Source organism: Crinia signifera, chromosome 4, assembly GCF_055691185.1.
Source record: "Crinia signifera chromosome 4, ASM5569118v1, whole genome shotgun sequence".
Classification (NCBI taxonomy): Eukaryota; Metazoa; Chordata; class Amphibia; order Anura; family Myobatrachidae; genus Crinia; species Crinia signifera.
Window position 1 is genome coordinate 148,948,611 of NC_139220.1, and position 13,925 is coordinate 148,962,535.

At 39.4% G+C, this 13,925-nt stretch overlaps 1 protein-coding gene across 2 annotated transcripts in view; it reads right to left on the reverse strand.

Moving 5' to 3' along the window:
- DOCK4 (dedicator of cytokinesis 4) overlaps positions 1–13,925 on the reverse strand; it is a 357,536-nt gene that overhangs the window by 191,820 nt on the left and 151,791 nt on the right. For both annotated transcript variants that reach the window (XM_083182741.1, XM_083182740.1), the window contains exons 9-11: positions 5,100–5,181; positions 2,059–2,119; positions 866–998 (exon numbers count right to left, since the gene is read on the reverse strand). In XM_083182741.1, the coding sequence (XP_083038867.1) occupies positions 866–998; positions 2,059–2,119; positions 5,100–5,181 (276 nt within the window). The remainder of the gene's footprint in view (positions 1–865; positions 999–2,058; positions 2,120–5,099; positions 5,182–13,925) is intronic.

The following is a 13,925-nucleotide window of genomic DNA, read 5'->3' on the forward strand; positions in this document are numbered from 1 at the left end:
GAGCATCTAGTAATGCCAATCCCACTTCTATTCTAATCGGTTGACAGTGGGAAGGCCAGTTTGAGAGCTCCAATCGCAACCGCACAATCAGACCTGATGCCGCTGGGACCAGTGTCTCCGTACCTGCCCCGACATACACCGCTACAGGGAGACATTCATTTAAGTGCAAGTAAGCAATGAATTATTTACTTACTTTTGGACACACCAAGTCTGACACTGAACTCTTTGAAAGGTAAACATATAAATGGATATTTTGTAGCTAGTAAATGTGTAAATTGCTCTTTTAAGAGGTTAACATTCATAAAAAAAAATGAACTATTTACTGTAGATAAGAAAATGCTTATAAAAATAGATAGTGATGAAAACAGTGAAGCAACTCTACATAATCACACACATAAAAGGATTCAACAGTTTATAATGACAGCCAGCTACAATATATTTGTGGGTCTGTGATAGGAGGGGATATTCAATCCAGTGTCACGATTGTGGGCCTGGCACAACAGCCGTGACCCTGTCCTGTTCTTGGCTGGCAATCTGCAGGCGGGATTCAATGTCCCGCCTGCTGAAAGCCGAATAGGGGGCGTGGCCGCAAGATACAGCCGTGGATTGTCGAGATGCGGCAGGGAGCTTGACAACCCACGCCCGTTCTCGGCAGAATGGGCCTGACTGCTTCTAAAGTCGGGGTCCGTTCTGCCAGAGATCCCTGTTCAATGCTGTCGGGGAAGACAGCATTTAATAGGGCCCCGCCGCTATTTCCCCATCAGGAATAGCGGCGGGAGATTGAATACCCCCTTTTACACTGTTCCAGAGTAGTGCATGCTATCTTTTTTTTTATTCATACTTCAAAGGAAAAAAGATTTCTTACATATATACTTTTAATATGAGGTCATCCTTTGACTCTCCAGTTAGGAGATCAGCTATGCTGAGAGCTGCACAACCAAAAGGTCGTCGATATTGCACATTTGAAGAATTCTTTTTCTCGCCAGCTCCCATTCGACCTTGAATACAAATAAGAATAAAGGTCACATTTCTCATTTTCTAACATACTTGATTATGCATGCAAGTAAGGCTGATCTTTTTTTTAATATATATAAATAACTTTTAAAGCTTAAAACAAAAACTAAATCCACATTTTGCTAGGTGATCCCCTCAGCGGGTGAGTGCCAGACAACCCCTTTCTTTCATTTGGTCTTTCATGGTATTTCACTCATGTCAATGTTCAGATATTGTGCATATGCTTGCAATATACCCTAAATTTGGCATATTTTATCAGATTTCCAAGGAAAGGTAATGATTTCTGTCTTACTGTATCTAATGTATTATTGCATGTACTACACACTTGTCGATGCAGGAGGAAGGGAGCAATGGCCTCTTTCATAATGCTTTCTGTTGCTTGTTCAGGCAGGACAATGGAGGGCATCAATTAACGACCTGCAGGAGTGCACATGTATGCCAATATCCAGCATACACATGAAGAGATATTTTAAACAATATGGCTCAGAAGGGGGGAAATAAGCGATATTGTGGTCACTATGATGTTGGAATGGGGTCAAATCAGACTGATTTAGGCTATACTTCCACTTGTTCCACTTGGAATTACAGTCTACACACTATTGAAGAATTTGAGCAACAATGTTTTTTTTGTATGCCACCAAGGGGCCAGGGTACAAATGTAGAAGCCAGAATGAAGGGTCAGAAGAGACTGCATAAACCAGGATTGATGCAGGAAGGGATAGAACAGTCTCACAAAACGGGAACAAACCTATACACTCTAACCAAATGGGGTCTGCCGAGCCCTCTGCAGAATTACATCACCCAAAATCTGTCAGAAACAGTACAGAACAATTTTGCTAGAATTTGGGGGAATCTTCCAATGTTTCTATGACCGAGTAAATGCTGCACCCTGTATGCTTTAAACAAACCATTTATATATGTGTGAAAATGACTGCAATTAATGTATTCATAGCTTTTTAGTTACATTTAAAAAAAAAAGTTAAAAACAATAGATTTAATAACATTTCAATGGTAACAGTAACATCAAAAACATAAATTGATTACCTATTCTGATTATGTGTACGGTGATGAAAATGTCTTTCCGAAGGTCACTTGAGCTCAAGTCCTACAATAAATACACCTTATATTAGAACACATATCTTTAATAAACTGTAGGTCATTTTCATTGTTAGTACATAAAACATTGTAGCTTGTACACTAAAACATTGCAGTTTATGCTAAATTGATATTTTAATATGCTAAATCTGTCAAATAATTTTCACAGTATTTCTTTACATTTAAATGGACAGTGGGATTTGAAAGGAAACCATCATCACAATACATATTTTTTTTTAAAGAATGCCCATCTAATTGGACCATGGGTCAAAAGGTTAAATTATTCGTTCAGCTGGTACAAATGTATTGCATCAAAATATATTAAAACAAATAACAGTATACTGTATGCCTTACAAGCGTTCAGATTTCTCAAATTCCATATCTACAAATCCCCCACACAACAATCGGTTAGTATAAAATAAATTTGTCTTGGGTAAATTTAGGATATATTAGAACATAAATAGCCATTAATAGCTTACCTACCACCACAAAAGTGCATGGTGTAAAATAACTCACACAATACAATTTAAATATGATAGATTGAGAAAATAAACTTTCTGATGGAAAGTGTTACTCACCGGAGCTAAACAGAATTAACAAAAAAATCAAGACAGGGTCTGTATATTTTCAGTTTTTAGATTTCATTATTTATACCACTTAACAGCTTAACATTTTTGAGTTCTGCTTTTTATTTCACATATATGCACTGGTAAAAATACTTTTATATATGGACATATTTATCTAGGTGATCCATGTTACATGTAATACAGCTAGAGATTTGCTTTTAGAACTTTAAAAAAAAAAAAAAACGAGCAAAAAACCATAACTACATGTTGAGTATCCCTTATCCAATTATCCGTTAACCAAATGATTCCAAATACCATGCATTCCCGAATGTACTTTTTTTTTTGCTTAAAGCACTACTAGGGACATCTGTAACTGGCACTACTGGGGACATATGTAACTGGCACTAAATATGTGCAAGGAAGTGATTCAAATTCAAAATCTGAGATAGTACACAAACTTTGTTTCAGGTTTTGAAACCTTGTTTCGTGCACAAATAAAATATATATTTGTGTGTATTTCATGTGCTTGTGTTTATACAACATAAATGCAAGATACCTAAAGATACCTAATTGAAATATCCAAAATGCTTCTGGTCCCGAGCATTTTGGATAAGGGATACTCAACCTGTAATTTGTTAATACCAGCCATATAATACCAAGTTGCAATCCAATGATTTCAATTACTAATACTGTGCTCTGGTTTTAATAGCACCTGTGATTGTAGCGAGTCTTATTACTAATTGTATTCATTTCTAACTACCTAAATGTTCTGTGTTAGGCATGCCCTGAGCTTTTTCATTATAGTTATTGGCTTTAATGACTCGATTCAAAGATGGACGGAAGGTTAATTGTGCAAGGACTTGAATTTCTGTCCAATCCATAGGAGGGGCATGCAGGAGCCATCTCAGCTGAAGAGACACCTCCTACATGTAGCCAAAACCCCAGAACTGTGACTGACGTCACAAATTAAGATCCAACATTGCCACCAAATCATGATTTTCTCTGCAGATGGACAGCTGAGTAAGCCTCAGCTTGTGCAGCTGGCCAGTGGTAGCTGGGGCTGCAAGACCTGAAAGTCTGCGTGGTGGTATGCAAACCCCTGGCTGTCCCCTCTCAACAAAAAGTCTACTGTCCACTGCTTACAGGTGTATTTTACCTTTCATCTAATCCATGTAGGCATCCAGAACAAAAGTTTCAAATGATACCGAATATAAAGTCTTTTATACACATGCACATGTACTGTCAGAAGAATCTCTAGTCTTAAAACCTTAAAATGAGGAATAATTTGCAAGAACAGGTACTATTGCAAAAGGTTACAGAGGCTGGACTTGGTAGTGGTAGAATACCAGTGGTAGTACCGAAGGACTTTACCATTGTCTTTCACTTTTATTTTATTAGCTAATAGCACACAGGCTGATGTGCAGTAGGTATTGTGAGGTATCTGGTTAGTAGGGTAGGGATTTCATATGTGGAGATTGCAAACAGGAAAAACATCTTGGAGACAGGAAAGAGATGATTACTAAAGCAGACAAAGCACACATTGGAGACAGGGATATGGTCATTGGGTCACCAGCAAGTTGTTAGACAGTCATTAGGTCGACACCATTAGGTCGACAAGCGTTTAGGTTGACATGTGTCTAGGTCGACGTGCAGGAAGGTCAACGTGCAGGAAGGTCGACATGTGTCTAGGTCGACAGGGTCATTAGGTCGACAGTCAAAAGGTCAACATGGGGTTTTTCACGGTTCTTTGAGCCGACAAACTGTATTTCATGACCTACCATGGAACTCCAATGTACTGACATGTAGGGTGGTCATTTAATGTGAAACGAGCAGACAAGATCAGTCTTACTATGTAACTTATACATACTGTATTTGGGATGGAAGGATGAAGGTTAGGCAATTAGCAGAAGCTCAGAAAAGTCAAAAAGGAAAATAATAATATTAAAATGAGGTTACAAGACAGTGAAAGGGAATGTATGTGTGCTGCTAGCTGAGCACAAGACCCCAAAAAAGCAGAAATGGTTACTGAGAATGATCTGTGATGCTATTAAGGTCAATAGAGGAGGAGGAGCTTTGCTTTGGGAATACTATGTATTAGGCTGTGTGGGATGTCCAAGTTGAGAAGATTAAGCGGCAGATTGACACATGAAAGAAAAAAAGAAGGGGACGTGTTAGGTGAGAAAAGATAGATTTGGGTGATTTTTTTCGGTGGGAATTCAGGATTAATTAGCATATTAGTATAGAAATGAACTGAAATACAAAGAAAAGTAGAAGGCATTCGACAGCCAAAATAGCTAAATGGAGTTGATGTTTCAAAGTGACAAAGTAGCTATCCTGAAAGGGGTCTGACATGGAAGTCACCAGAATATTAAGCTTACACAACATTGTCAAAAGACTTCATTGCATCAAACATATAATACTTACAACAAAGAGAGAACTGTATCTTTCGGTCTTCTCTGGAGATTTTGGCAAACCATTTCTATTCAGTCTTACAAAGAACCGTTCACTAAAATAAAATAAAATACAAATATATATATGTATATTTCACATGAAACCACAAGTGGGCGATGATCATTGTTATGCTTTGGCCCTATTTTGTCAATATATTTTACCATAACTCTTAATTTACCACAAAATTTTCTGAAAGTATTAAATATTTTCTATGTAATACAAACATGACAAATGGACAGCTTTGCAATGGTAATTGAAGAAACTGTCAGTCCTTATCCTTGCTACAGTAATACAAATTAGGTTAAAAATGAAGTTGCATTCTGTGTATTTAGAGATCATATATATTTGTTAGGGGTGTGGTAAAAAAAAAAAAAAAAAGAAAGAGTCTGGGTAGTGACATAGACAGTCATATGGTCAACATCCAGTAGGTCGAAAGGGTCAAAACGTTGACATGCAAAAGACAGAAAGATCATCATGGAAATGGTTGACACGTTTTTGGTTTCATTTTAATGACGTTTCAAGATGTGACCACAATTTCACATGCTCCCCTTCCAATAGTCTAGGTTGATGGTAATTTAGGCAAAGGTTGAAAAATTTTAAAAAGCTCAAAAGAAATTGGGTGGACCTTTTAAACCAGTAAACCTTGTTTTACTGCACTGCACTTGTTAGTTAGAAACAGCAAAGACCTGTCAAGGCTACTTTACCCAAATACAAGTGAATCGACCATAAAGGCATTTGTTAACAATCACAACATAAATATGCGACACAATATGGCATGAAAGAAAAATAAATCTTATACATATTATGTTCTCTAAATAGGTGCATAGTCAGATTTTAAAATCATTCATAGAGCTCCAAGAATTTTGAAGTACAGTACACTGATCTTTTGTGTATATAAAATGTTGTCCATTGATATCAAACGCAAATACTCAGCATTGAAAAGTACATGAAAAGAATAAGTATATATGATCAACAACAGAAACCGGTAGTTCATATAAATAAATACACACTTTAGAAGTCATTTAGGTCCTACAGTCGTATTTACAAATCAATGTTGTTATAAGCCACCATAAGTGGTTTGCAGCGTAGCACAGCTGAGATATATGGAAGCAAAGGAATTGTCCATGTAATACTAGAAGCGGGCTGCCATTACAACAGATAAAGGATTATGAATAAGAAGAGATGACAATACAGACAGCTGTGAGTAGGAGAGAGCTGTAATTTAAGTGTGAGAGAACTAGAGAAGAGGGTTGTGATAACAGGAGGGAAGCTAGCCCAGATCCAAGGAGCTTACAATCCACAGGTAGGGGGGCAGACAGGCGACATCAGGCAAGCGCAACGTGGCCTGATGGCAAAAAAGTAAGCTAAATAATAGTGCAGACAACAAAGTAACCAGTGCCTTCAGGCACATATAAAAATATTATTATTATAGTATGTGTTGATGTAGTGGTACAGACATCGGTCATAACAGGATTCCAAATATATCAACTCTTAGTGGGGGGTATTCATTTAGCCTCAGCAAAACCGCAGTAACAAAATGTATTCGCTCTTTCAACATTTTTTTATTGTGTCTATCTCATTGAATCACCCAATAAAAGACCTGTTGAGTTGTGAAGTCTGTATATTTTCACTGAAAATGGGGCTACTTTCAGGGATTTTGCTTTGCCTTCCTTAAGGCAGGCCAAACAAATCCCCAATAAGCTGTGGCACACATCTACTTATCGGGGCCAATTAGAAAACCATGTGAGAGCTTATCTGCAATCAGTGACCACGGATAATAGGATATCGGCCTTAGAGGAATTAATCTGTGTAATTATAAAATTTCATCCACAAGTTACATACAGGTATAATAGAAATATTGACACAGCACTGATAACATGAGAATTTATATATTTATATATTATAAACATATTTTGTAGAAAATAAAACATCAACACATATAAGGCCCATACACACGAGACAATTCCAGGGTGTCACAAACCTGACTTGGTTTACATTTGTTTTCCGATTCCCATGGTTCCAGGCCTGTCCGTGTCCATGCTGCAGCTGCTCTGCATTCCTCCTTGATTAAGCCCCTGTGAGGCTCCCTGACTTCAGCACTGGTCACATGATCCAGGTATATTCAAGTAATCCCACTTCCTGGTTGTGACCTAATTGCTGCTGCGGCCAGTAGCCAGTCCCCAGCTACCTAGGGCGATATAAGGACTCACTTGAGAACAGCTCAGGGCCTTGAACAACTAGTCCGTTGATGGCTAACCTTGACACTTCAGCTGTTGTTGAACTACACATTCCAGCATGCTCTACATCAGATTTAGCATGGGCAAATAGCAAAACTGAAGCAGAGCATGCTGGGATGTGTAGTTTAACAACATCTGGAGTGTCAAGGTTAGCCATCAAGGAACTAGTCTGATCCCTGTGTTCATCAAGAAGTTAGCATCCCAAGGCTCCAGGTTCCTTTCCAGAGTACTTTTGGTTTTCTATGCCCTATGCTGCTGCTACCTACTGTTACCAAAGCTCCCTGGCTCTCTCCACCTGCCAGGTTACTTTCCTCACTGTTACCATCTCCAAATCCCAAGGGAAGAGGATAGAGCATTGGCTCTCAACCTCGGTCCTCAGGGAACCCCAATAGTGCACGGTTTTCAGGTCTTTTCACAGAATCACAGGTGATATAATTAGCTCCAGCTGTGATCTTTTAAAATGTGCCAGTGAGTAATTAGTGCACCTGTGTATCTGTGAGGTGACCTGGAAAACGTGTACCATTGGGGGTCCCGAAGGACCGAGGTTCAGAACCACTGGGATAGAGCATCTCCCAGCAGAGTTTGCTATTGGTCTTAAAGGGCCATCACCGTCTTAGACTCCCTAGTTGACAAAGGCGTCAACTCTAAACCTCACTCATCATTCTCCTGAGAGTTTCCCAGAGACTGACTCCAAGGCTCCTGAGTACCTGCTACAGTGAACCTCCTCCTGTTGCTGCTGTTGTTACTACCACCTTGCCTGGTTAATTCCACTTGCTAAAGCTGCTGTTATATCGTCTCCAGCATCCAGCTTAGAGTCAGCTTCCCAAGTGCAGCACAGGACAATCGACTCCCAAGTCGACTCTGCCGTCATAGACTCCCAGGTCGAAGCTACAAGCATCTCCAGCTCCTAGGCTGAAGAATACACTCTTGTCAACTCTGTGCCTGCAGTGTCAGTGATCCTCATATGAACCTTCCTTGTCTCTAACCCCCAGTATTCCAGTTCCCAGCATCCACCACTGGCCCACTGCTGCCACAGCCGGGAAAACCAGAGACCCGAGTCCTAACACGGGGCTATTTCTAGAAATTAAGCATGGACTGCTCTGTGTGTATAACCCCTAGCGATGACTATGTGCCAAGCATTGCCATCGCCTGATCAGGGCCATCTTAACTGCATTGTGGGCCCTAGGCAAAGCAATGCACTGGGGCCCCAACTTAAGTTAAAAAATCATAACTTCCTGCAGTCTCCACTTGCTATCAGCCATACAGCAATTAGCAGCTTACAGCCAGTAACTGTTTGGCTGCAGGACAGTAGAGAATGTTTCACAGCAGCTCTGATTTTGTGTAATTCACAACCAATGCAGATCTATTAGCCCCACAAGATACAGTACTCTGTAGGCACCAGCAAACCCCTGCTCAAAGGCCCTTACAATTGTGGGGCCCTAGGGCAGCTGCCCTGTAATCTCATGTGTTAAGATGGCCCTGCGCCTGACTAGATTTTGACTGCATGCAGTCAAAAACTGGTAAGAACACTGGTGATATGACTAGAAAACTGGTTCACACAGATCGCTCACCACACATCGCACGTGTGCCATCGATGTGTACTGAATGATCTGTGCTTAAGCATGAGGCTCCGTGTGCCCAGTGTGTATAGACCAGCATTGCTCACATTTGTTATATAAATGAAAATAAAAAAATGTTTTGTAAAAAAAGATTATCTTCCTATATAAAAGGTAAACATTACAGGCCATTATGATGAATACAAATGTTTGCTTGCCAATATTTACACATCACATTTTGAGAAATTCACAAGGCACTGAAAGGGTTAAAGTAATAAATGGCAACTGAACACTGACTAACATTAAGTTCAGTCATCTTACTGTTTAGGGCTTACTACAGTATTTCAACAACACATGAAAGCAACCATAAATAAACTTAAACTGAATTTAAAGCCACTGTGTGAGCAGGAATGGTTATCAATAGCGGTCCAACTTAAGCTTTAAGGACCAGGATCTTAAGCCACATACACACTAGAGGATATAGAGAAAGCTATTGCTCAGAAAGAGCTGTCCGAGTGATATCGTTCACTACTGTATATTGTCAAGTGTGTACACTCGACATCGCACTCCCACGAGTCATTACCGATGATTGTTGTCTACTGAACTTGCAGGTCAATTTGGCTATTAAGTCAAATGGCCTGCATGTTCAACGGTCCCGGTGACATCACTGAATTATATAAATGGCAGATATCATTCATGCATGCACAAAAATCGGGTGGATTGCATTGTGTAAACATCTGAACATACACATCAGAGTAAGCTGATATGAATAGTCCTCTATCATGTAATTGCTGACAGAGGAGTGCTAATGTAGTGCCTTCCTCACCTCTGACCTTGTAGGGGCAAATAGCTACTGCTGCTGTAAAACTTCATACAAACAGTGACTAATATGGTCGATGTATAAAATGCATGTATGAAGTAAAAAAATACTTATCCAGTTACACGGAGTTCAATACCAATCTGAAAAAAAGTTAGACATGGCTAAAGGCTTGAAGAATACAAGCATCTCCTGGCAATTTTATTCAGCATGAGGCAGTGAATAAGGAGTATGAAATGACATCATGAAATCTTGCATGCTAATTAACAGGACTTCTCCAAAATCAATCAATCAAGGATAGCCACCGAATGCCAATACAATATAATTAGTCCCATTTGGAATACCCAAAAAATCCTTCTGCATTCTGAAAATGTTTCTCTGCACAATGTTTCACAATTTTATGTGCCTTGAGAAGAAAATGGATTGAGAAATAAGGAACACTGAAGAGATTACTCTAAGCAGGTCAACTGGGGATTTTAGCACTAAAGTAGCAAACGGAGCTGCGGACCAAACATATTAACCCATTGTACTCTCTTATTATACTATACAGGCCTTGGAGAACTTTAAGATGAAACTACCTTTAAGATAAGGGAAAAATGAGTGGGTATCAAAATGGCAAGTTATTTCTAAATACGTGTTATTCAGCTAACAAAATAAACAGTTAAACATTTGAAGAGATGTCCACACAGGACAATTTAAGAACAGCCCAAAAATATATTCCCTTCACATTCCCAACTCATTTGTTTATGAACCTCAGGAAGCACTTCCATTTTGGACCAGACCCATGTCAGAAGCACAACAGCAGGTGAATTGCATCACAAATATTTCATCATTTAGGCAACACAAAGTAAATGCAGTGCCACAGTGTAATATACTGTATATCTATCTAATATATATATATATATATATATATATATAGATAGATAGATAGATAGATAGATAGATAGATAGATAGATAGATAGATAGATATAGAAGAAAAGATAAACAATAGTGCAGTAACGTTTTTTAAACAAAAAAAAAAAAACTAAAATCAGTATACGACATCTGAATATGGTACTCTTACCAGAAAATGAATCTGGAGAGGACTGGTTAGTAGCAAATCCTGTCCCTCACTATATAACTGGACATAAGTATGACAGATAAACACAAGTTACTTTAATTAATACTAGTCTTAAGGCCAGTCCGACGGACAGCTAAAAGTTTATGCTTATGCAATTCCTAACTACTGCAGGGCAAAAGCTGATGCAGCATCCAGAGCAGGTCTCCAACTATCCACCTACAATCCCAACCACAGCAGGGCAAAAGCTGCTGCAGCAGGCACAGCAAGTCTCCAACTATCCACCTTCCCTTCCCAACCACAGCAGGGCAGGAGCTGCTGCATCAGGAACAGAAGATCCCGAAAACCTTCAATGAATAAGCAATCAATCAAGAGAAAAAAATAACTGTCTGGGGATCGATCTCACATGGATTTCACAACAATATTTACAGTGTTCAATTCACAGACCACTCTGCCGATGAGTTGCTTCTTGATATCAGTTTGTCAAAAATTTCAGACAACGAAAATGTTTTTTCATTTAATGGAGTCTGTTTGTTGTGTTGTATTCAGAAAGTCAAAAGCTTTCCAAGGACATACTGTATCACAATGCATGAATAAACAGAAATAGCATAGACCCTTATAACAGCACTCTTAAGGGCTCGTCCGATTAAAACCAGCTTCGAGCTTAGATCATCCCTTAACAGAAGGCAGTGTGCAAAGTTTGAAGATGATTAATTAGAGAATTTGAGAGTTGTTGTGGAATATCTAGACACACACACAAACATCGTTTAATTATACTTACGTAGATTTTTGTTTGAATTTCTCAATAAAAAATTGTTGATGCTGTGACCTTTTTTTTTGATGCTCTAGGGTGCTGTGATTCAAAAGAACATTTATGAAATCGATCTGTGTACATCATCGGTTCTAAAATTATAGTCAGTGGCCACATCCAGGAGTATGCGGTCCTTGATGATCTACTCAGATTTGTTCATACAACAAAGGATGTCGCTAACGACTCATGGGAGGGCGCATTATTAAGGATAGAGTGAGTACACACTGAACAATATGCACAAAAATGTCATTATGACTGGTCATTATCGTGCATATCGTTTAAATCAGGCATGTCCAACGTTGGCCCTCCAAATGTTGTGAAACTACACATCCCAGCATGCTTTGCCACAGTTTTGCTATTAGAGAATGCTAAAACTATTACTACATCTGGAGGGCAACGTTGGAAATGCCTGGTTTAAATCATCATCTAGTATGTGGAGCTGGAATGCCGACTGCCATTATGCCAAAGGTAAGTATTAAGGTAAGTATGCTTAACTAACTACTGTTGGAATTCCCTCCTTTGGGATGCTAGCGTTGGTATTCAGAAAATGTCAGCAAGTTATGTGTTATACTGTTCAGATGACACTTTATAGTGATCTGTTTCTGAATAATAATGAGATTTTCCAAGTACTGAGTAAAGAAGTGTACAACATAATAAGCATTACTTTAACTATTGACATACTTCCTTTTCATTCAGCACACTCATGATTGTCAACCTGTAAAAATGTATTTTACAATTGAAAACATAATTAAAAAAAACAAGACTAGGTAATAAAATACAAAAGAATAGTATCCTATTAGCAACAGTAATACTGCTTTCAGACATTGGCGGTACCCAGCTCTAAAGTTACTGCTGCGTTAGGGCATTCTAAATGAATCTAGACGGCAGGACTGCCTAATAACCTCTCTTACAAGTACTAGCAGGCAGAAACTTTCAAATATATCAAGGGTTTCAACAAGGTACAGGTGGGAGACATTCTTCACAGGAAGAGGAGCAACAGAACACGAGGACATGCACTGAAACTAGAGGGAGAAAGATTCAGGGGAAATGTGAGGAAGAATTACTTCACAGAAAGAGTAGTAGATAAGTGGAATAGCCTACCATCAGAGGTGGTAGACGCAAATACAGTAGTACAATTTAAACATGCTTGGGATAAGCATATTGATATCCTTACAAAAAAATAAGGATCAAATATGGTTTGAGGTAACATGTTTAAAAAAGGGGCAGACTAGATGGGCCAAGTGGTTCTTATCTGCCGTCAAATTCTATAGCGGAGACCAACTTTGCTAAACAGAATAACAAAAAAGTAGAGAAAATGGGCAGAACGCTATGCTTACGTAATCCTAGCCAGGACTTTATGGCAAATATGGCCATGGAGGTGAATGCAGTATGTTTAGGAGACAGTAGAAGCAGTTTTGTGGTTAATAAACATCTTATTTATGTTACATGTATTTCATATAACACTATTCAGAGGTCAAAACCACTTTACTATTTTAAATTACTACACAAGTGTAGGCCTATTCCTCTTTAAATCATAATAATTTTTGAAGCAGCTCTCATTTTTATCTGACAAGCTGACCTCTGGCTTCATGCTTCTTTGTTCTGACACATTATACCTGGAAATATAAAGCTGGTGGGCGATCTTGTAGTACAGCCCCTTTAATCCGGCACCGTCGGTTCCAACAATGTGCCGGATTACCATCTTTGCCGGATTATCTGTGCTGTACCTGTGACGAGTCTGCACCCTGCACCTGTGTCCCCCCTCAAATCCCAACTCCCCCACGCACCCTGCACCCATTTTAGCCTCCATGGCTCTCTCCTGCAGTCCGTCTCCCCTCTGTCAGCCAGCAGCGCCACTTCTCTCCCCCTGCCACACACGGCAGCAGGACTCCTAGTGTCAGCATCGCGCTATTCATACCCGCAGCGCGACTTCCTCCCTCCCCCTGCCCTCTAAACCTTCCCAAATCCTAACTGCCCCCGGCACCTGATGTGTCCGGATTAAAAGAGGTTCCGGACCATCAGGTGCCAGAAAATCAGAGTTGGACCTGTATACGTAAACAACTACTGGGGTAAAAACTGCTAGGATATAAATCAACCTACTGTAGAAACAGTTCAGTAATAAGAATTCGAGCCTGACATTCCTATACCACATGCAAACTGTCCTTAGCAATCTAATCTGTGACACTCCTGGTGTGACCAGGAATCAAGTCTCCAACCCTAAAAAGCAATTCATGGAATGTTCCTGGCTGTACTGCTGTGTTCTAGCAAAGTATAGTATAATACAGAGTGTAGAGAGCAAACAATAGCAACTTTTGATGAT